General features: G+C 35.8%; 1 protein-coding gene across 1 annotated transcript in view; it reads left to right on the top strand.

Moving 5' to 3' along the window:
* TBX20 (T-box transcription factor 20) overlaps positions 1–24,580 on the top strand; it is a 52,337-nt gene extending 27,757 nt beyond the window's left edge. The window contains exons 7-8 of the mRNA XM_023183008.2: positions 22,432–22,544; positions 24,240–24,580. Of these exons, the coding sequence (XP_023038776.2) occupies positions 22,432–22,544; positions 24,240–24,580 (454 nt within the window). The remainder of the gene's footprint in view (positions 1–22,431; positions 22,545–24,239) is intronic.
* The last annotated feature ends 678 nt before the right edge of the window (positions 24,581–25,258 follow it).

Here is a 25,258-nt window from a genome sequence, read left to right as displayed (position 1 = left end):
TTCAGCTCCATTCTGATGTTAGGGGACCGCTGTCATATATGTGGAATGTTGTGAGCCGAAACATTGTTATGTGGCACATGACTGTATGTGTTTTTAAGGCATTTTATGCATACTGCCAAGTTTCCTTCAGGAAAGGTTGTTCACGGCAGTTACCCATTCCTTTACGCCTTTGTCAGACATGATCATCGTCTTTTCATCTTTGCCAGTTTCATAGGTGAACATTTGTATTTTCTCCTGGGAATTGGCCTGTTTATGTCCTTAGGTCTTTTTTTTTTTTTTTTGGATTGTTCACCTTGTTCTCTAAATGAGCTATAAAAGCTACTTATGTATCAAGGGTATTAGTATTTTATTGTTCATGTATGTTGGAATCATTTTACCAGGTTGAAAATTAGCTTTTTATTTATGCTTTTGGTACATAGATGGTTTTATCACCAGTCTGTTGCTCTCGTTCTTTGATTTCTATCCTAGAAAACTTTTCTCACTCCAAAATAATAAAAACATTTACTATAGATTTTTTAATCACCTTACTGCTTTTTAGTTTTTCATTTAAACCTTTGACTTGTGTAGTATTTATTTTGTTGAACATTATAAAATAGACATATAACTTTATGTTTTTTACAAGTGGCCTGAATACTATGAGTATGTATTTACTAATGTATTCATTTCCCACTTATTTTTCATTCTCCCTTTGTCATATGCTGTACCAAATTCTTATGCATATTAGTTCTTACAGTCTCTTTGTTGAGCTGCCAGTATCATATTGTTGTAATTTTTATAAATTGTAAATAGTTGATATTTAAATATCTGATATGGCAAATTCCAATCTTTGCTTACTTGTCATTTTAAAAGTTTCTTGATAGTCTTTGATCTTTGTGCTTCCAGTCTTTGAAATCTTTTTGTCAGGTTTTCTACATAAATGTTATGGGAATTTAGCTTAGACTTGTGTTAAATTTATATAATAACCTGGGAGGGAAAATTGGTATCTTTTTTTTTTTTTTTTTTTTTTTTTTGAGACGGAGTCTCGCTGTCACCCAGGCTGGAGTGCAGTGGCCGGATCTCAGCTCACTGCAACCTCTGCCTCCCAGGTTCACGCCATTCTCCTGCCTCAGCCTCCCGAGTAGCTGGGACTATAGGCGCCCACCACGTCGCCCGGCTAGTTTTTTGTATTTTTTAGTAGAGACGGGGTTTCACCGTGTTAGCCAAGATGGTCTCGATCTCCTGACCTCGTGATCTGCCCGTCTCGGCCTCCCAAAGTGCTGGGATTACAGGCTTGAGCCACCGTGCCCGGCCCCGAAAATTGGTATATTAACAGTGATATCAGTATTCAAAGACACATATTCCTATTCTCATCTATGAATATGTAATATGTTTGTCCTCTTTCTGAAATCTCCTGTGCTATGTAGCAGTTTGCCATTTTCGAGTTCGTAAGTTCTGCACAGATATTCTTAGGCATACATCTAGGCCTATGATACCTGCTCTGTCTGATACAATAGCTGCTGGCCACAGGTGGCTAGTGAGGATGTGAAATACACTGTTAAGTGTGGCAAACACACAAACAGGTTAGCTAACTACCAGAAGTCACTAAAATTTGAAGACTCAATATGAAAAAAATCATTTAAAAATATCAATTAGATATATTGTAATAATAATTTGGGTTATCGTGTTACATAAAATATATTTTTAATATATTCTTTTAATGTGGCAACTGGGCTTATCTAAAATTACATATGTGACTCACATTACATTTTTATTGGAAAACACTAGAGAGATTTTTTGGAGGTGTTTACTTTTGTAAATAGAATTTTAAATTAGAAATCTGCCTAATTTAGTCTGCAAAAAGCTGTTGATTCCTATGTGTCTTTGGCATTCTACCATTTTACTGAACTTAAAAATCAGTTTTAATAAATTTTCATTTTAGTCACTTGTGTTTTCTAGTTAAATTGCTATATTATTTGCAAAAATTATGATTTTCTCTCTTCCTTTCTAATAGTTATACTGTAAAAAATATCTTTTTCTTGTTTTATTACACTGATTAAAATTTCTGGGACACCATTGAAAGATAATAATAGTTGGCATTTTTGTCTTGTTCTTGATTCATTATGTATGGTTTTTGGTGGCTGTTGGTTTCAGAAGAATATTCTTTATTATACCAAAGCAATAACTTTCATACCTAAGTTAATAACTTTTATCTTAACATTAATTGAATTTATACTAAATGATCTTTTAACATCTATTGAGATTATTTCCTTTTTTAAAAATTTTAAATGACATTGTAATATATTCATATTGTCTATGTTGAACCATCCTTATATTCCTGCCTGGATTTTTATCTGTTTTCTTACGTTACTGGATTTAAACTACTTATGTTTCATTTAAGACCTTTTGTATCAGTCTCGAAACAATTATTTGATTTTGTACCTTCTCTTGTCAGTTTTTGGTATTGGTTTCTGCTAGTTTGTTCAAATTAATTGAAATATTTTCCTTCCTTTTATTGTCAGAATCAGTTTGAATAGCAAAAAAATGATCATTTACCTGAAGATTTTATAAATCTTGTCCATAAATTCACCTGGGTGCAGTATTCTTTTGGGGAATACTATTTTAACAACTTTCTTAGTCTGTTCCATTGTTTATTGGTCAAATATGTGTTAATATCTGTCCCACGTAATTGTTTTTGTCTCAAGTTCTACTTTAATCTTATATGGCTACCCTTTTTAAATTTTTGCTTTCTTTTGTTTACCCTTTAATTTTTAAAAATCTATAGCACTACAGCAATATTCTCTCTCTCATCAATATCCTGTCATTTTCATTAAGAAGAAAACAACCCTTTCTTGACCCCATTTGTTTTTTGAATTACTGACTTTCCCACTTCTCCACTCCTTAAAGTTCCTCAGAAAAAGTTTTGTGTGTTCTCTTTTCCCATTTTTTTCCTCCCTTTCTGTCTTCTACTCTGCCTCTGAGACATTCATCCCCACTACCCTCTAGTCCACCTTTGTCAAAGTCACCAGTGACCTCCTCATTGCTAAACCCAGTGGTCAGTTCTCAGACCTCATCTTCCTTGGCCTGTCAGCAGCCCTTGGCACAGTTGTTCATTCTCCCCTCTTTCCTTTCTGGCCTTCCTAGACCACTCAGTCTTCTGTTTTTTATTCCACTTCATTTACCATGCTTTCTGTACGTCCCTCATTCGCTCCTCCTCATCTTATTCGTCTGTAAACACCATGTGTTCCAGACCTTAGTCCTTGTACTTCTCAGTCTACATCTGGTCTCTGGATGCTGTGTCTTGGTTTTATGCCTTTAAGTACCATTATATGCTGATGACTATTGAACTTACATTTCTGGTTCTGGTCTCTCCAGATTCAAATATCTGACTGGCTATTGCTTTTACTTTTCCCTGTCCCCCTAAGAGCACCTCAGATTTCACATACCTGTACCTGGCTGCCTAACCACACTCCTTCACACCACCTCTTCCCTTACTGTTCTCATCATAGCTGCTCATAACCTCATCCTTCCCAGTGTTCTGGCCAAAAAACTTGGAGTCATCTTTGACTCTTCTTTTTCTCATATTTTACACATCCAAACAATTAACTCATCTTGTCAACTAATCCTTCTAGTCCAGAGGAGTCCAACTACTTACTGTCTTCACTGCTACCACTCTGATCTAGGCCACTGTCCTTTCTTTCCTAGATTATTACATTAATATTCTAACTGATCTTTCTGCCTCCACTCTTAGTGGCCTTCATTCAATATTGGCCTTATTTTTATTCAATATAGCAATCAGAATAATCTTCCCAAAGAAAGGAAATTTGATCACATCGCTCATACTCAGAGCCCTCCAATTCCTCACCTTCTAATTTAGAGTACAATCTAAAGTCCAGACAAGGCCTCAAAGGTTCTGTAGAATCTACCCCACCTGTCCCAGTTACCTCTCTGAACTCTACTCTCCCCTGCTTGCTGGCTTCACCACACAGACCTGCTTACATTTCTTGAACATGGCGAGGCCTATCCCAGCCCAAGGGTCTTTAACCTTCCTACTGGATTGTGCTACCTATCTGAATGGTCAAAGCCTTTGTATTTTGTTTCCTAACCATATCCCCAGATCCCAGAATAGTGTCTGGCACACAGTGAGCACCCAAATATTTGTTGAGTGAGTGCATGATGTGTCTTTATAAAAACAGCATACAGAGTAGCTGTATTTTTAAAGTCTTATCTAAGGGTCTTTATTTTTCAATAGAAAAACTTAACCTAGCTTCAAGCATTATAATAACTGATGTGTTTGGTGGTGTTTCTTTGAACTGTTTCTGCTTTCTGTTTAATATAGCTATGGCTTTAGTTTTTATTTTTTTTTCTGTCTTTTGTTATATTTATTGAGTTTTTTTCCCCTTTATTATTAACAATAATGGCCAACACTCACATGTGCCATGTGTCAGACAATGAGCTCTCTCTCTCTCTCTCTCTCTCTCTCTATATATATATATATATCATTTCAAAAAAAATCATCTAACAAAGAAACTATTATTCTTATTTTGTAGATGAGATCATGAAAACTTCAAGATGCTAATAATTTATCCAAATTCACGTGATTTGTGATAGTTGAATCTTAAACCCAGTTTAGTTCATCTGAAACCAAAATCTTTTCTCTAATGTTCTTTTTAATAATTTCTTTTTAATAATTATTTTAAAGAAATAATTATATCTCTTTTTAATAATTATTGCCCTTAAATTCTAATAGGACATCATTGTAAAATTGATATTTCTCAATTTTTTTTTTTTTGCCAAGAATTAAAGTATATGTTTTGTTATCCTATAAAATAGGATACTACTACTCCCTCAGCCAGTAATTTTTGTTTAGATAATCTGGGACTTAAAATCAGATTTTTAGCCCTTGGTCTTCCTTATCATTTTTCTTAAATTATTTTCTTAATGAACATCAGGATTGTGATAGATTAGCCACAATTATTTTAAATTTACTTGCAGGCATACTCATTGTTTACTGCTCATTTCTTCTGTACTCTCTTCAATTATTGGAATTGTGTTCTGACTTTATTGTCAGTTGTTGGTAAACATTGAGTAATTGGTTGAGGAATGATATAAGTGGGTCATCTTCTTTATGAGTTCTTGCATAACTGAGAGGCTCCATTGCCATTATGTATGAACCTGACTAGAGTCACAGTCCTTTTGCCTAGAACTCTTTCAACCTTCCTTTTAAGTATTGTTATCTAGTTTTGAAGTATTGTGGAATAAAAGATACCAAACCCATTGTCTTTTTTTGTTGGAAACTTACTTTTTTCTTCTCTGTCTGGATAAAATGTTTCTAGAACGTTTTCTCAATTTTTGAAATTCAGAAATTTTGTCAGTATCTGTTCAGTTGTAGTTTTTTTATTAGTATTTAAATATAATTGAGCCTTTTCAATTGAAAATTCAAGTCTTAATTGAGCTCAGGAGAATTTTCTTCTTTTCTTTTTCTTTTGATATTTCTCTATTTTTTTTTTTTTTTTGCCAAGACAAACTGTGTATTTTGTTGTCCTATACAATAGGAAATAGAGATTGTTTTTTGTACTTCTCCTCCCTCAACAAATAATTTTTGCTTAAATAATCTTGGACTTCGAATTTTATTCATTGGTCTTTCTTATCATCCTTTAGAAATTATCTTAAAGTTAATGTAAATGTATGTTGCATCTCTTTAATCTATTCCCCATTTATCTTCTCTCTTTAGATTTTTACTCGGAATTTTGGGAGAACTTCTTATGTCTTCTAATTTGCTGATTCTGTTTTCTGCAGCATCTAATATTCTGTCTTCTGTCTTTACTGAGTTCCTTTAAAATGTGAGAATTACTGTTGTGTTATTTCTAAGTGTAATTTTATATGCTCAGATTGTTTCCTTTACAAATGGCTAATAGTCCCTATTTTATTAATAGAGGGTCTTCTTAAATCTTACTAAAATTTTAAAAGCACAAATTAGAGATTTTAAAATGTGTCCTTCTGTTTCTTGCAATAAGTCTGCTTCAGAAGAAGTCATTTGTTCTGCTCTGTTAATGACTTTTCTTCTTTTGAACTGTTGAATATTTTGTAATGTCCAATTATTTTTCTCTAGCTCATCTGTAGAATAGAATGTCTGTTTAATATTAGGAGCTGAAATTGATTCTGAGTAAAAGCCTGAGGCTGTTTGTTAGATCTTCCAGGTATAGACTGAAGAAGAGGCAATACATTTATTGTCATTTTACCAATGTGGAAATTCTGTTTAAGATAGAGAGTTGTTACAGATAGATAAGGAAGTCGTTTCTGAAAAAGGAGTGTTGACTTGCCATTGATGTGGCTACCCTCTCTGCCTCAGCAGCTAGAAACCAGCTGGGGCAGTGCTGGTTCCCTCACCCAGCACAGCAGCCTCATGTCCCCCTCCAGAGCTGGCCATGGTGATGGTCCACACTGTTCAGTGTGCCAAATACACCATGTGCTGGCTGGGAGGGCTGCCGTGGGATTCCTTCCTCCTAGACTCCAGCTGTGTGGGAACCTGTTCACCAAAGAACTGCTCAAAGATCTGCTTTCATCTTTAACCCCATTCACTCCAAGTTGGGGTTTTGATGAAGTTCCAACAGAAGCCTTGTTTGTTTCCACCCCAGGTATCTTTCTTCCTTACATGCTGATGGATGGCATGCTGACTGGTGCTGCCCTTACTCCTTACCTGTGTGTGGCTGAAATATTGTAATATATACTTGGCACCCTCCCTCATTTCTTGAGTTTCTCTTGTTTTCTTGTTCATATTAGTAGGTCAGGGAATTAAATATAAAGGCTTGTATCACCCTATTGGTCCAAAATTCATACTAAAAGTCTCTATAAAAGTGATTTTAAAACCACTTGCACTGAATAAAACTTTCAAACACATGAAGTTTGGACATAAGCCCAGTGGGATATGGCCCTTTTTGTTCAGAGCTCAAGTGTACTCTATTAGTTTAGGTGAGGAAGGAGACTTTAGGAAAGGAAGTTGCAAATCTAATATTCTGGGAATTTGTGGGAAGTTTTATCTACGTCAGCATAATGAAGAAGTAAATATTTTGGCATAGTTGCTAAAGAAGTTCATGGTTTGTGAATAATTCCTGGGTCTTTCCTAATAATTTAGGGTGCTGGAAAGAAAGTGGTGTTTGGTTCTAACACAGCTTTGGGTTGGGTTGTAGAATTTTCAAAGCATGTTTCCTTAGGAGCAGTGCAGGGTCAGTGGGGCATACATCTAATCAGGTAAACAGCTTAGAGCAGGGGTTGGCAAACTGTAGCCTGGCACCTGCTGGGTACAGCCCAAAACTAAGAATGGGTTTTACCTCTTTAAATGGTTGGAAAAGTTTTTTAAAGTAATATTTCCTGACATGTGAAAATAATTTGAAAGTAAATTTTATTGCTTATCAATACAGTTTTATTGGAACATGGTCTGTTTTTGTTTTGTTTTGTTTAAGTATTATATGTGGCTGTTTTTGTGTTACGATGACAGTATTGTATATATTTGACAGAGACCATATGACCTATAAAACTTAACATACTTACTATCTGACCCTTTACAGAAAAACATTTGCTGCCCCCTGCTCCCACTGACCCACAGTGTTCCCCTTGAGACCCACATTCTGTAAGAGGAGTCACAGAGCAGACTAGGCTTCTGAGATAGAGGAGGACAGTTGCATCACCTCTGCTTGGAGGGATAGGATCCAAGAATACGATAGTGCTTAGATGTATCCTAGTTCATCTGGGCTGTTACAACAAAAGACCATAAACAGGGTAGCTTATAAGCAACGTTTATTTCTTACAACTCTGGAGGCTGGAAAGTCTAAGAGCAAGGCACTGGCAGGTTTAGTGTCTGGTGAGGACATGCCCTCTGCTTCATAAATGGTGCCTTCTTGGTGGAAAGCGCAAGTAAGCTTCCTCAGGCTCTTTCATAAAGGCACTAGTCTCATTCATGAGGGCTCCACCCTCTCATCCTAGTCACCTCCCAAAGGCCTGACCTCTCAATATTGTCACATTGGTGATTAGGTTTCAACACGTGAATCTTCAGTGTTCAGACTGAACACTGTCTGTTCTAGTCTGAAATGTTCAGACTATAATAGATGTCAGAACAAAGAGACAGAACTCGAGTGAATTTTATTTCTGGAATATAGAGCAACATATTATAATATTACAATCCTGTAAAAATGGAAATAACTTTATATTTAATTATTAGTATGTGCTTTATTCTTTCTCACATATAAAATAAATAGTAAAAATATATTTTAAAATTATATACTAAAGCATACCCTGGTATTTTGATTTTAAACTTCCAGAATACAATTAATTAGTTTTCTAGGAAGTATTTATTTTGAAGTTAGAATGAAATTTAGGAGTTAATCTAGTTTATCCTTGTCATTATAACAGTGCACCAGTTAGGGCCGCAGGAGCTCAAGTGATTTGCCCAGTGCCACCCAAATAGTAGAAGACATGGGTCTAGAACTGTAGGTTTTTTGCAATTAGTACTGGGATTTTTCAAAACAGCTGTTTTAAAATGTTTACTATTGTTTATATATTTACAGATTTATAAACCATTAAAACCATAGTCAATCTTCAAGATCATCTAATCCATCCCACCACATCTTTATTTTATAGAAGTTGCTTACTGTAGGGAAGATACCAAAGCCCAGATATAGATAAAGAATCTGAATGCACAGCTTCTTGGGAAAGAAATAATTTTCTTTAAATCTTTAGCAAAGATAGACTTAGTATAAAAGTCTGCATGCATATAATGGAAGCAGATTTGTTTGGTAGCCAGATTAAAGTCTGCTTTTGGGCTGGGCGCAGTGGCTCACGCCTGTAGTCCCAGCACTTTGGGAGGCCTAGGTGAGTGGATCACCTGAGTTCGGGAGTTTGAGACCAGCCTGAACAACATGGAAAAACCCTGTCTCTACTAAAAATACAAAATTAACTGGGCATGGTGGTGCAGGCCTGTAATCCCAGCTACTCGGGAGGCTGAGGCAGCAGAATCACTTGAACCGGGGAGGTGGTGGTTGCGGTGAGCCGAGATCATGCCATTGCACTCCAGTCTGGGCAACAAGAGCAAAACTCCATCTCAAAAAAAAGTCTGCTTTTAAATAAAATATGTTAATTTAATAAAATCAAAATCCGTTGGCAATAACAGCAAGAAAGAAGGAATGGCGTTAAACAGAACTAATTTATTTTCAAATTATAGAAGGGGTCACCACAAAATTTTTTAGTTAGCAAGATGTGTTTCTGCACTTAAAATGCTACTCATTTATCCACAGCTTTTTAGAGGAAGCATTTATTTTATGAAATGGTATGAACTGGAAGTGCCAGACCAATGAGTTTGATAGAGTTATTCACAATTAACTTATGGTTGTAAATTATCCCTTTTTTCTTGCTATGTCTTTTTATCTGTGTATGAAGAATATTTTTGCCTGCCTCACAGTTTACTGATGTTTTTTCTAAGCTGAGTAATCTGTACTTTGTCAGACTTTTTATTTGGTTGTCACAGTCATACAACTTAGAAAACTAAGCATAATAGTTTTTGGGATTTTTCAGTGGTACAGTTTGCTTAAGTTTCTAATGATAATACGGAACCCGAAATGTATATTACTGCAAAGAAAAATCAATAAGATTAAGTCAAATAATTAGAAATAAACTAAAACCTAAAAGCTTTCTCAAAGATTAAGTTAGAGTCATTTTGTTTTTCCAAAATGGATTGTATATTTCAGTTCTCAAATTAAAATTAATGATTTATAATACCTCCTAAATTGTATTATCTAAAGTTTTCATTTATTAAGTATTTTGTGGAAGTTACGAATATTGATACATTGTCTTCCAGTAATTTATAATATATCTGCATCAATCTTTAGAAAAATGTTGTGGCAAGGAGTTATTTACAAAGTCTCAGTAAGATGTGATATAAAAATGAACAAATTAATGACCAAAAACAACTTTATATATTTTGTTTTTTACAAATTATATCTGATTTTAATGGATTTGACATTTTCTCCTTGAACACAGTTTTGCCAGGTCTGTATTTAGGAGAGAAATGTAAATTGAAATAACACTTAATATTAATTTTGTCTCCGGCATGTATAAGGAAGGAAGGTTTAAACAAAGCATGGCAAGTTATAGAGACTGGTAGTCTCAAGTTCATCTAAAATTATTATTATCATGTAAGCAGCTTCTGGAACACGTGATCTTGATGCTCAATAATAACAGTAAAGATAGTTTAATTCTGTTATCTATAAACATTTATTGGCACTTATGTGTCAGGTACCAATTAAGCTCTCTGTGTATTAATTCACTTAATCTTAGTAACTCTAAGAACTTGATCATATTGATATCCTTATTTTACAGATGAGAAAAGGGAGGCATGAAAAAGTGAAGTAATTTGCCCGTGAGCACACAGCTGGCAAGTAGCTGGGCAGGGTTCAAGACATGCAGACTTGCTCCAGCAAACATGCCCCTGACCACTTCACTAGGGCAGTGGTTCTCAGCAGCATCAGCAGCACCTGGCACATATTGAGAAGCACCTTCTCAGGCCACACCCCAGACCTACTGAGACAGAAACTCTAGGATGGGGCTTGACAATCTGTCCTTTGATGAACCCCCCAGGTGCTTCTAGTTCTTAGACTAAAGTCTGAGAACACCAGCCTAGATTAAGAAAGTATTATTATTATTTTCAATCAAGGGCCAGCAGCGTAGTAGTGGAGACAGACCTGAAAACATATAATTGCCATCAATCTAGTAATTGCAGTAAAAGAGGACTGTGTTAGAACAGTGGTTTTGCAAAGGAGAATGTGAGGGGAAGGGAAAATTTTGCTTTTTGAGCATTCAGAAATTTGCACTTTAGTTTCAAAGATAGAGGAAGGGCAACCAGTTTCAGTACTGATAAGAGTGATGGTTTTGCTTGTCTAGAGTTTGAATAAACAGTCCAAATGACTTCAAATGGTTCTGAATGTTTTGGCAGAGCACGATAATCATTGTAGTGATCCTGTTTTGCCAATTTTCTGGCCGTGATTGCGTCTCTGACATGTGTACTGTTTCTGAAATTGATGGTTACAAAGTAGTCAGAGGAGATATTTTAAAGATCAAATAAAGTAATGATGCACTTTTTTTTTCTTTTTTTGCCTAGAAAAAAGATTTAGCATTAGATGTTAGAAAGACTGACTTTCAATAACAGTACCCATTTTATCTACCTATTAAATCCAAAGGTAAGTCTACCAAAACTACAGTCTGTTCCATTGGGATGTGACAAAACTAGCATTACAAGATACTGTCATAGCTTGTGATACCGAAATCACTTGACCTGTTTGGTGAGTCATCCTCACTTTTCAGGGTGCAGCATTTTAGAAATTCTCACAGTGGGCTTCTAGGCTAAACAAATTCTTTGCACTTTTCGTTCTGCTGGAAACAGGGATTAGACATAAAGTAAACAACATGGCCTGACTTCTCTTTGTAACATCTTCGAAGAGATGGCCCTGATATGCACCACTGTTTTCAATCACTTAAAAGGCAATAATTCAATTATGCCGTCCTTTATATAAGAACTGCCATTGCTTTCAGTTCACTTCCAGGCCTGACACAAGTAAATCATTTCAATAAAATCCCTCTTTTCCCCTCCTCGAGAGTAGCATAAGTAATGATACCAGTGATCTAGCCAGGGCAAAATGAATATAATGTTCTTATAGAAAAGCAAAATGTTTCACAATGTTTGACTGTATTACTTGGGAAATTATTTGTCTTGTGTGTGTTATGTGAAAGATATTTAAATGATCTTATTAAGTATGCTTTTTAGAGATGTAACTATTACACTCTTTTCTAAAAAAATATTAAGCACATGAATTTAGTAGTTATATGCAATTTGTGGGAAGAGGAATACACCCTAGAAAAATACCATCCAGAATTTGGGCCCATGGACAGCAAATCCTTTATAAATGTACAAAAATTACCTTCCAAGATGTTGCAACAAGTTCGTTTGCATGTGAAAACAACCACCACCTAATTCTCTCCTATGTTCATGTAAAATTTTGTTAATATGACTTATGGTTCACACTTAAAGGACATCAGCTTGAATGTATGTTATAGTTGTCGTTTTACTAGGGGTTGCGCAGCTCACTTGACTTTCTTCTTAATGACTTCAAAAGACAGTCAGTCTCTAATATTGTAGTAAATTAAGCCTTTGAGTAAATAATATCAGCTGTTTAGGCTGCTGGGATTCAATATTATCAGGTGTTTGTATATAAAGATTAAAATATATGGCAGCTGGTAAATTAATTAGGGTCCATGTTATGCCAAATTATCCTCCCCATTAACTTTTGCTTTGAATATATTCACCAGTACCTCTCAGTGAATGATAAAATGTTTTCCCTTCAACAAGCCTAACTCCTGGGATTCAATAAGTCTGTTCAAGGGATATTTAAAAATAGGTTACACTTTTAAACAAGTGATAATGGACTCACTAAAGCTTAACATTTCTCTTTGATGTCAGATATAGTTTTATAATAGAACTGCAAGTAGTATTCTAGTCAATTTCTCCACCGACTTTAGCATTCAGTCACTGAGAAAAATCCTCTTGTTTGGACCACATTATTCTGAATTAGGATTATACAGACAGGTAGAATAAATCAGAAAAAATATAATCTAAGAGGATAAAGTATTTTTACCTGTTTTAGATATACTTTTAAAGGCACTTAATATTTACTGTCTTCTATGTGCCAGACACTATTTTAGGTAATTCAAATGCATTTTCTCATTTAATCCTTATAGTAATACTTCTTATTGTTATTCTGTTTTATTTTTATTTTCCATAGCACTATTATCAACATCTAATGTACTGCATGTTTTCATGTTTTTCTTATTCTCTCCCCCACTTTTCACCCCGACTCCCAGTTTTCCCTTTACCCTCATCACTCATTAGACAGGGATTTTTTTTTTTTTTTTTTTTTTTTTGCTATCTCTTCAATTCCTTGTTCATAGTAGTGACTCAATACTTTTTTTTCAATGAATGAGTGGCCCTGTGAGGCAGATGTTATGCTCCCCAATTTGCAGGTGAAGAGAGGTTAAGAAAGTAACAAGGCCGGGCGCGGTGGCTCAAGCCTGTAATCCCAGCACTTTGGGAGGCCGAGACGGGCGGATCACGAGGTCAGGAGATCGAGACCATCCTGGCTAACACGGTGAAACCCCGTCTCTACTAAAAATACAAAAACTAGCTGGGCGAGGTGGTGGGCGCCTGTCGTCTCAGCTACTCGGGAGGCTGAGGCAGGAGAATGGCGTAAACCCGGGAGGCGGAGCTTGCAGTGAGCTGAGATCCGGCCACTGCACTCCAGTCCGGGCGACAGAGCAAGACTCCGCCTCAAAAAAAAAAAAAAAAAAAAAAAAAAAGAAAGTAACAAAGCCAGAATGTGAAAATGGTTGTAGATGATCCACTTACTCATCTATTCATTCATGCATTTGATAAGTGAAATTAAAGCCCGTGATATTTCCAAAATATTGCACAGCTTACCATACATAAATTACATTGATTTAAAAATCAGCATAATTATATTTTTTAACCAACTCATAATGGGTTCTCAAAGTACCAATGTTAGACCAGCAGTTATTTTGTTTTTGTTCATTGGTGGGTTATCACAGTCTCATTTTGTAATGTGAAATTAATTTTAAATAAATAATACATACATCAAAAATTGAAAAGTTATACAGGAGTATATGGTGAAAAGTATCCATCCACACATCTGTCTTCCATTTCTAAACTTGCCTGCTCATTGGAATCACCAGGGGGGAATGTTAACAATTACTGAAGCCTGTGTCCCACTCCCAAAGATTGTGATTTAATTGGTATGGAGTGTGGTGTCGGCTTTGGAATTTTTAGAAGTTCCCCTGGAAAGACATTGCTTTTAGTAAAGGTAAAGCTGCAAAGGCCGAATATACCCTGTTGCCTGAAACAACTAAGAAACATACAAAATATGCAAAACAATGCTTTTTATGATACTGGATATCAGGCAACAAAAGACAATAATCTCTGAGGGATGGGAAACAAATGAGGGCAGTGGGGGAGAATACAGGCAGAGTCCACCAGACTCCCTGAGTTGAGACGTCGGAGCTGAGTTTGCAGAGACCAAGACAGTGAGAATTCATAGGACAGACAATAGGAGAGATGAAAGCTGCATGGAAAAAGCACTCAAAGATCTACAGAGGATCCTAAAGAACTCCGAAGATTTATAGAGGATCCCTTTTGAGTGTTCAGCTACGATTTGCTAAGGGAATCCATATGATGAAACTACCAGAGGCTGCAGGGAAGAGCACCTGAAAAGATTAGGGGGAAACAAACAGTACCTTGTGCTCACCCAGCGATAATGCCTGTTGTAATCAGTTGGACTGGAAAACCTTGTGATTTAGAAGGCATTTGGTAGAGTATTCAGAAGGGTTTTGCTTCAGTAGTGAAGAAAAATTAGCCCTCAACTAAATAGTGTTCCAGTCCTACTTAAAATATCTTGAAAGCAAACTCCCAAAGGATCAAATTATTTCCAGGTAACTTAACTATATCCCAAAAGAAACCTCAACACATGTCTTATATTTATGTCTTTATAAATAGAATAAAAAAAATTTAGTACTTGACAGAATTGGCATGCCTAGTATCTAATTAAAGATTACCAGGAATGCAAAGATGCAGAAAAATATGACCTATAATGAAGAGATTATGAGTTGAAATTAAGTCAGAACTCACACAGATATCCTAATTAATAACAAGGACATTCAGACACTTTTTATGATTACATTCCATACATTCCAGAAATTAAGGAGAGATGTAGAAGATTTACCAAAAATCAAAGTCACAATTCTAAAGATGAAAATGGCAGTGTGTAAAAGGAAAAATATACTAGATGGGATTATTGGCAGTTTAGACATGGCAGATGAAAAGATTAGTGAACTTGAAAGACATAGTGATAGAAACTATCCAAAATGAAACACAAGGAGCAAAGATAAATTTTTAAAAATTGAAAGCACGTCAGTTGTGGGAAAATTTTAAGTGGCCTAATATCTATGTAATTGGAGACCCTAAAGGTAGTTGGGAGGTGGGACAAAAAATATACCCCCCAAAAAAATCTAAAAATTTTTCAAATTTAATGACAATTGTAAACACAATCCAAAATAGCCCAACAAACCCAAGCTCAAAAAGCAAGAAGAAATAATACCAAATTATGTTATAGTCAAATTGCACAAAACTAGTGATATGAAGAAAATATTAAAACAGCCAGAGAATGATAGACATATTACATAAGAGGAACAAAGATAAGGATGAGAACAGATTTCTCATCAGAAACAAACTAAATGAAGAGATAGTGAAGCAACATTTTTAAAGAACAGGTGTGCTGTTTGACTAACAATGGGGTTATGGTTGGATAAACCCATCATAAATTGAAAATATCATAAGTCAAAAGTGTCTAAGTCCAGATATAACACCATCATAAGCCAAGGACTGTATTGAATGCCTACTGCTTTTGCACCATTGTGAAGCTGAAAATTTGTAAGCTGAACCATTGCAAGTTGGGGATCATCTGTACTGAAAGAGAAATCAACTCTGTTAACTAGAATTCTTTACCCAGCAAGAATATCTTTCAAGAAAACAAAAGCAAAATAAAGATTTTTTCAGACATACAAAAGGCAAAGAATTCACCACCAGGAAACTGCAGTACAGATATGTTAAAGGAATTCTCTCAACCAGAAAGAAAATTATACCAGATGTCATTCTGGATGTAAGCAAAGGCATGAAGAGCACAGGAATAAGAACTACATGGATAAGTAGATTCATTTTTTATTATTAAATATTTTTAAAAGATAATTAACCTTTTAAACAAATATGATAACAATTAGAATACAGTTTATGTAAAAAATAAAATGTTTGACAAGAATGGCACAATGGCTGTAAGGGAGAAATGAAAATATATTATTTTGAGGGTCTTATACTAACTTGAAAGGTTTAATATCACTTGAAGGCAGATTGTGACAACTTAAAGATACTTACTATAAATCCTAAGTCATTTACGAAAATAACAAAACAAAGTTATATCTAATAAACCAACAAAGGATATGAAACGAAATCATTTAGAGAAAACCCAAAAGAAAGCAAGAAAGAGGAAAGATAGAACAAAGAACAAAGAATAGAAAACAAATAGCCAGACTTCAACTTAACTATATCAATAATTACATTAAATATAAATGCACTAAATATCTCAGAAAGCAGAGATTGTCAGTTTGAATTAAAAAGTAATACCTGATTATATGCTGCCTGTAACAAATGTGCTTTCTGTGTAAAGATGTAAGTTGAAAGTAAAGCAATGATAAAAAGTAGCATATTAACAATAATTTTGAAAAAATTAAGAGTTATTGTGTTAATATCAAAGTAGATTTCAGAGCAAAGAATGTTACTAGGTATAAAGTAGATAATTTAATACTAATAAAGGGCTCAATTCTTCAAGGTAATATACAGTCCTACATCTTTATGTCTGGCAGAAGTATAAGAAAAAACAGACAAATATACAATCATAGTTGGAAATTTTAATATCCCTTTCTTAATAATTGATAGAGCAAGTAGAGAGAAAATGAGTAGAGACACAGAAGATCCGAACAACAGTATCAACTAACTTGACCCAATTGATGTTTAGAAAATATTATCTAAAATTAGGCCAGGTGCAGTGGCTCGCGGCTGTAATCCCAGCACTTAGGGAGGCTGAGGCAGGCAGATCACGAGGTCAGGAGATCAAGACCATCTTGGCTAACATGGTGAAACCCTGTCTCTACTAAAAATACAAAAAAATTAGCCAGGTGTGGTAGCAGGCTCCTGTAGTCCCAGCTACTCGGGAGGCTGAGGCAGGAGAATGGCATGAACCCGGGAGGCAGAGCTTGCAGTGAGCCAAGATCGTGCCACTGCATTCCAGCTTGGGCGACAGAGCGAGACTCCATCTCAAAAAAAAAGAAAATTTATCTAAAATTAGCAGAATATGCCTTCTTTGCAAGTATACACAGAATGTTTATAAAGATGATACACTCTACACAAAAGTCTCAATAAATTTAAAGGCATTCAAGTCATACACAGTGTGCTCTCTGACCGTAATAGAATTATATTAGAAAAAATAACAGGAAGATATCTCGAAAGTCCCCAAATATTTGAAAGTCAAATAACACATGTCTAAACATCCCTTGCGGGAAGGAAGATATCAAGAGGGAAATTAGAAAATATTTTGAACTGAATAAAAATGAAAATACAACATATAACAACTTGCAGGATTCTGCTGAAACATTACTTCCAGGAAATTTATAGTGCTACATCTCTACTTTAGAAATGAAAAGTCCTAAATCAATAACCTCATCTTCCATCTCAAGAAACTAGGACAAGAGTGAATGAAACCCAAGGCAAGTAGAAAAAAGAAAATAATAAATATCAGAGTAGATATGGATGGACTAGAAAACAGGGAAGCAGTAGAGAAAAATCCATGAAACAAAAAGCAGAGATTAATAAAATTGACCGTTTGCTGGCCAAACTGACCAAGAAAATAAGGAAAGAAAATATAAATTACCATAATCAAGAATGAAAGGAGTAATATCACTACAGATTCTACAGGTATTAAAAGGAAAGATAATAAAGGAATATTGTGAACATGTACGCTTAAAATTTTAACAATTTAAAGAAAATGGACAAATTTCTTGTAGACAGAATCTACCAAAGCTCATTCAAGAGAAAACAGATACTCTGAAGATTTTGAATTTGTGGTTAAAAACCTTTTACAAAGAAAACTCTGTGTCCACATGGTTTCACTAGTGAATGATACCAAACATTTAAGGAAGAAATTGTGACAATTTTACCCGAAATCTTCTAGAAAATTGGAGAGGAGGGAAGAGTTTTAACTAATTCTATGAGACTAGCCTTATCTTGATACTAAAACTAAAGAAAGATCAATATTCTTCATGAATATACATGGAAAAATTCTGAAGAGAATTTCAGGAAATTGAATTTAAAAAACGGTAATATATGACATAAATAACTAGGGCCTAGTTCAGGAATGCAAGGTCGGTTTAACAGTTGAAATTCAATGGATGTAATGATCATACTGACAAACTAAAAACTATATGATTATCTCAGCAGACACAGAAAAAGCGTTTAACAAAATTCAACCTCAATTCTTGAAAACTCTCAGCAAACTAGGAATAGAAGAGAACATTTAGTCTGGTAAAGGTTATTTTTAACCTTTAAAATTGAATGCTTTCTGTAAGATAAAGAATAAGTCCATTCTTTTTTTTTTTTTTTTTTTTGAGACGGAATTTCTCTCTTGTTGCCCAGGCTGAAGTGCAATGGCTCGATCTTGGCCCACCGCAACCTCCAACTCCCGAGTTCAAGCAATTCTCCTGCCTCAGCCTCCCGAGTAGCTGAGATTACAGGCATGGGCCACCACACCCAGCTAATTTTGTATTTTTAGTAGAGACAGGGTTTCCCCATGTTGGTCAGGCTGGTCTTCAACTCCTGACCTCAGGTGATCCGCCCACCTTGGTCTCCCAAAGTGTTGGGATTACAGGCATGAGCCACTGTGCCCAGCCCATCCTTACCACTGCTAATTCAACATTGTACAGGTAGGTTTAGCCATTGCAATAAGTCAGGAAAAATCAAAGTCATTGTGATTGGAAAGACAGAAGTAAAACTATCTTTGTGTACAGACATCATGATTATCTATACAAAATCCCCAAATCTCCAAAACCCACTAGAACAAATAAGTGTTTGGCAAGTTCACAGAATACGAAATCAATATAAAAGATAAATTGTATTTCTATCTATTATAAATGAATATCAGAAATTGAAGTTAAAAAGCAGTATTTACTATAATACAAAGTAGGGGTAAATCTGGCAAAGGATATGCAAGATGTATATACTTAAAACTACAAAAACATTGCTGGGAGAAATTAAAGAAGACCTAATGAAATGGAAGGATATGCTGGTTCATAATTTGAAGGATGCAATATTAAGATGTCAGTTATGCACAAATTGATATGTAGATCTAAAATAATCCTGATCAAACTCACAGGAGTCTTCTTTGTAGAGATTGACAAAGTAATATTAAATTTCATATGGAAATGCAAAGAACTAGAATAGCCAAAACAACTTTGAAAAAAAAGATAGAGTACTAATTCTAATGTCAAAAGTACTAATACTTTTATTCAGCTAGGATAATCGAGACAGTATAGTTTTGGTGTCAAGTTCCACAAACACATCAATAGAGTAGAGAGTCCAAGAGCAGACCCACATGTATGTGATGGAGAAGGGACAGTCTTCTCAACAAGTAATGTTGAAATAATGGGATATTCATAAGCACAAAAATGAACAATTGATAACTCATTCATATATAAAATTAACTCAAGATGAATCATAGACACAAACATAAAACCTCACACTATAACACTTTCAGAAAAAAATTAGGAGAAAACTTTTGTGGTCTTGGGTTAGGCAAAGATCTTAAAATATGGCACCAAAAGCATGATCCATAGAATTATAAATGGATAAATTGCACTTCATCAAAATTAAAAACTCTGCTTTTAGAAAGAAACTGTTTAGGAAAAAGAAAAGATAAGCCACAGCCTAGAAGAAAATATTTGCAAATCATATATTCTATAAACACCAGTGGCCAGAATAGAAAAAGAAATCTCAAAACTCAGAAAACAACCTGATTTTTTAAATGAACAGAATATTAACAGCTAGAAATATGGAAGCAAATAAGCACAGAAAAAGATGTTCAACATTATAGTCATTGGGGGAACACAAAAGTATGATGGAATACCAGCATATGCATATTACAATAGCTAAAATTAAATGTTGACCATATCAGGTGTTAGTGAGAATATAGAGGACCTAGAATTCTCATACACTGGTGGGAATGCTAAATTGTATGGCTACTTTGACAAATAGTTTGGCAGTTTCTTTAAAAATTGCACATATACCTAACCATGCAATTTAGTCATTTCATCCTTAGGTGTCTTTCCAAGATAAATAAAAGTATATGTCCATTTATTAAAAAGTATGCATAAATATGTGTAGCAGCCTCATTTGTAACATTCAAAAACTGAAACAAGTCAAATATCCATCAATAAATGAATAAACATAATATATCCATGTAATATAATGCTACTCATAGCAAGAAATATTAATGTATGCCCCAACATGATAAATCTTAAAATCTGCTGAGTAAAAGCCAGATAAAAAAGAATATATTAGATAAGGTTTCATCTTTATAAAAGTTTAGAAAATGCAGACTAATCTGCAAGAACAGAAATTATATTAGTGGTTTCCTTGGAAAGGTTTGTTGCGATGGGGACCATGGAGCATAGGAGCTTGAGGAAGCTTTCGTAAGTGTTAGATATTTTCGTTATTTTACTTGTGGCAATGCTGTCACTGGTGCGTATATATGTCCAAACTGATCAAACTATACACTTTATTTTTATTTTATTTTTTTAAGATGGAGTTTCGCTCTTTTGTCCAGGTTGGAGTGAAGTGGCATGATCTCGACTCACTGCAACCTCTGCTTTCAGGTTCAAGCAATTCTCCTGCCTCAGCTTTCTGAGTAGCTGGGTTTATAGGTGCCCACCACCATGCCCAACTGATTTTTGTATTTTTAATAGAGACAGGGTTTTGTCATGTTGGCAAGGCTGGTCTTGAACTCCTGACCTTGGGTGATCTGCCCGCCTGGGCCTGCCTAAGTACTGGGATTACAGGTGTGAGCCACTGGCCCCGGCCCCGTACACTTTAAATATGTGCCACTTTCTATATTTTAATCATATCTCAATATAGTTTTTTTTTTGTTTGTTTCAAGATCCCTAGTTGATTCAAACATATACACAAATTTGAGAATCACTACTCCAATCCTTCAGGTTCCTGGTTTCACCCTGCAGTGGCAACCTCTTCTAGGCAGTTTCTTGTTCTGGAAACCGGAACATTCTAGAAATCCTATGCACATGCAGGCATATGTGAACATACATATCCTGTGTTCTAACTTCACAAATGGTAGCATACTTTACATATCATTCTGTATTTTACTTTTTTCACTTACTGCATCTTGAAAATTATTCCATATCTGTACCTATGGAATGACCTCATTCTTTTTGACACCTATGTGTTCATGCTGTGTTATTTTGACAATATGAGGTGGTGTTTTCTTCTTACTCTGAAACCATTTGAGAATAGAGATGTAACTTAAATAGTTGCAGAATTAATTTTCCTTTTAGCCATATCCTTAAGTCCTAGTAGTCATACTATATATTATAAAATGCCTTCATCTATGTGGGTATACAAGCTTTCTACAACACCAAATTTACTATGAATTAGGTAGTAATTTTTCACAGGTAAAGTTTGCATATTTATGTGAAATGTTGACAAGTGTTAACATTTTAAAAAGTTATTATGACATTTTATTTGCTGTGCTTATTCCCTCAATATGAAATATGGTATTTTGTTTGTCATTCCTTATTTAACACGTATTTTATAAGTCCTCTTTTGTCCTTCGGTGGTCAATTTGGCATTGGTCTTTGGGCCACAGCTGTTCCAGAAATGTGTGCCATGCAGACTAATCTGTTATCAGTATGCAGTTTTGGCAAACAAATTGGCTAAAATTGTACTGGCTTTTTGTTTTTTTAAAACAGAAGGTCAAATTGTCCAATGCCAAAATAATTTTTTATTTTTTAAAGTTAACCTCACTCTTTGGTTGATAGACTATGTTACAGGAGGAAGACCATCTACAAGACAATGTACCAATTTACCTAGAGGCTACAACTCCTAATTGGCCATTTGTGTTTTCTTCATGGGTTTTTTGTAATTTTCAGTCTTACAGCAACAAGGATCTTAGTGTTCATTATCCAAACTATCCATATTTTACTATAACTATGAATTTGTTTGATTTCTTGGTGAGTATTAGAGTCTTTTGATGACTAATGATAATTTGAACTTTTTGCCAACATTTCATCGGTTATTGGATCAGTGCAATTTGTATCAACTGAGTATTTGTTTTGTATTTGTTAGCTCATGAAGTCAGTAAGAAGAGTCATTGCAGCTCCTTGTAGTAAATTCATTCACTCATTATATTTCACATCATGGAATTCCATATTCCTGTGGTCAGGTTTCATAGCTCCTGTTCACCCCTTTGTCCTTCATTTTAAAGTATTTCAGGGGATTGTCCATGTCCTAGTCAGTCATGTTTGCTTGCAGTCATACACCTGAGGTCATGTCTCTGAGGAGTCACTGTACAGTAGAATAAATGTACATGTTTTGAATTTCATCTTTCTGTGCAGTGGTTGCTTTTTGGCTGAGAAAATGGCTTTACTGATTAGTGAGTTACCTCTAAGACCTCTTTCTATCTCTGAGTCCTTTACATTTTAGTTAACCTGTGATGTGTCACTCTAACCTAGGGAAAGTGTGGAGAGCCTGATTCAAAAGCATTCCTATGCGCGCTCACCCATCCGTACCTACGGAGGAGAAGAAGATGTCTTGGGGGATGAGAGTCAGACAACCCCAAATCGAGGTAAGGTAGCTTCCAAGGCCATGAAATTGCTGGGAGCCAGAGCACCTAAAGGAGAATGGGGGCAGGTCGTTGATGACACGGCCAGTCCTCAGAGTACATGATGCCTGGAAAGGATTTCAGAAGCCTCCCTGGGAAGGAAGAGCCCCTACACTGATTCTCACACATTTCATTATTTTGCCTTTGAATCACAGGCGATGATGCTGCCTGCAGGTTTCCTGTGGTTTTTTTTAGTGAAAGAAACTGAGCCTTTGAGTCAGGGATCAGGAGTTACTTGTCCATGATTTAGTACATAAGAGCTGTTGAACTTTGGGGGCAGTCCCCAAGTCCTTCTGAACCTCAGTTTCATAATCTGAAAATCAGGGAATATATCTGTTCCATCTATGTCAGGAATAATTTGTTAGAATCGAAGACCAAAATAGAAAACACTTTTAAAAGAGGATTTTCCTAATGAAGGATATTACATAGAGGCAGTGGCTCCAATGTTGACAGCAGGAAGTGAACAAAGTTTCTCTGTTCCCAAGGCTTAGAGAGCAGCCCTCTGCATCTGGGAAGAGAGTCCAGAGAAAAGAGCTCAGAGGTGCTCCATTCTGGGAACAGGGAAGTTCGTGTGGGGAGAGAGTCCTCTGTCATTGTTTTATGTACTTAATATGAAATTATATAACCTGTGAAAACATAGGACATTTCTTATTACTCAGTCCAAGTGAACCACTAGTATTACAGTTGACGTTTGAACAACACAGTGGTTGGGGAACCAACTCCTGTGTGGTCCAAAATGTGCATATAACTTTTGACTTCCTAAAACTTAACTACTAATAGCCTACCGTTGATCAGAAGCCTTACCTGTAACATTAACAGTCAATTCACACATATCCTGTGTGTTACATGTATTATATTCTGTATTCTAATAATAAATCAAGCTAGAGAAAAAGTTATTAAGAAAATCATAGAAAGGAAATATATTTACTATTCCTTAAGTGGAAGTGGATTACCATAAAGGTCTTCATCCTCATCTTCACACTGAGTTGGCAGAGGAGGAAGAAGAGGGGTTGGTCTTGCTGTCTCGGAGGCTGTAGAGGCTGAAGAGGTAGAGGAGGTGAAAGTGAGGCAAGAGGGGTCAGGCACACTCAGTGTAAATTGTATTTAAAAATATCTGCATGTAAGTGGACCCGTGCAGTTCTAACCCCTGTTGTTCAAGGGTCAACTGTGTACAGTCAGAAAATTCAGTGTCAACTCTATTCTACATTTCTGGATGCTGTGGTAAGAAAACTTACTTTCTTAGGTTCTCACAACAGTTTTGGAAACCAGACAGCTTGGAAGAGATTTAATACATTCAGTCTTCCTTATGACATTACAGAGGTCAGAACAGATATCAGGTATTTGCAGTTTCTTTTAAGAGAATCAGGTCATTAACTGTAGGCAGGGTATTAATGTTTTGGCCACTCTGTGGGAGTCTGCAGGCTATCCAATGAGTTGTCTTTTTCCATTTAGTAAATTCTCTATTCCATGCAGGTGTAAATATCATCTTCTTATCTAGAAAGGTAGATTTGCCTCATGACAGATCTCATGTGTGTTTGTCTTTCTAAATTACAGATGTATTAAATATTCTTAAACACAAATTGATCTTTACAGATAATTTAATTCTTGATCTGTACATTGACACAGTGTTTCCAGTCTAATGAGTGTTTTTCCTTACAGGGTCAGCCTTTACAACATCTGATAATTTGTCTCTCAGCTCCTGGGTATCATCTTCTTCCAGTTTTCCTGGGTTTCAGCACCCACAGTCCCTGACTGCTCTTGGCACCAGCACAGCATCCATAGCAACACCCATTCCTCACCCCATCCAGGGTTCTCTGCCACCATATAGCCGACTGGGAATGCCTCTGACCCCATCGGCCATTGCCAGCTCCATGCAAGGGAGTGGCCCCACATTCCCTTCATTCCACATGCCGCGATACCATCACTATTTTCAGCAGGGGCCCTATGCTGCCATTCAAGGACTACGCCATTCCTCTGCTGTGATGACGCCATTTGTATGACTCTTCTAAAAATGGAGAGCCAGAATGCGCAAATGGGTATGGAAATATAAGACAGGGCTGGGCGGGCGGGATGTGGGGTATTGGAGCAGGGGCTTTCCAGGAGACACAGGACCTATCAAAGAGGAGAGCTGGACTCACAATAAAACCTACCACTGAGGGAATGTACCATGGACCAGGATTCATCTGTAGTTGAGGGACAGCTCTTGGGTTCAGGAGAGAATCCATGTAAAGTTCTCAGTCAGCCTGAAAGTTTAATAATACAAGGCTGATGAATCTTAAAGTGCATTATTCCTCATGGTTAAAATGCTGTGTTGATGTGGTAATGTATAAAATCATTGTGTATAGGGTTTCTTTCTGCTTTTCACAGGATAAAAGAATCTTCAAAGAGGCCATACTATGTAGCATACTGACCATAATGACTAACTGAAGTCAATTTATCCCTGTAGAAAATGGGAGCCAGTAGAAAAATACTTGTAGTGCTGTAGCATAAGCATGTTTAGTTTTCTTTTGTGTTAGTCTGCTGGGGAAGGAGCTGAGATAATGCTAATGCATCCTGTTTTGTGGATGAATACATGGTAATGACCTCACAAAGTTCTATTTGTAATACTGAAGGGCCAGTAATCAACAAGCTGGGTTTTCACAGTCTTCTTTCTTAGTTTTCTTTATTGCAAATACTTG

Source organism: Piliocolobus tephrosceles, chromosome 8, assembly GCF_002776525.5.
Source record: "Piliocolobus tephrosceles isolate RC106 chromosome 8, ASM277652v3, whole genome shotgun sequence".
Classification (NCBI taxonomy): domain Eukaryota; kingdom Metazoa; phylum Chordata; class Mammalia; order Primates; family Cercopithecidae; genus Piliocolobus; species Piliocolobus tephrosceles.
This window is presented reverse-complemented; position numbering and strand designations above follow the sequence as displayed.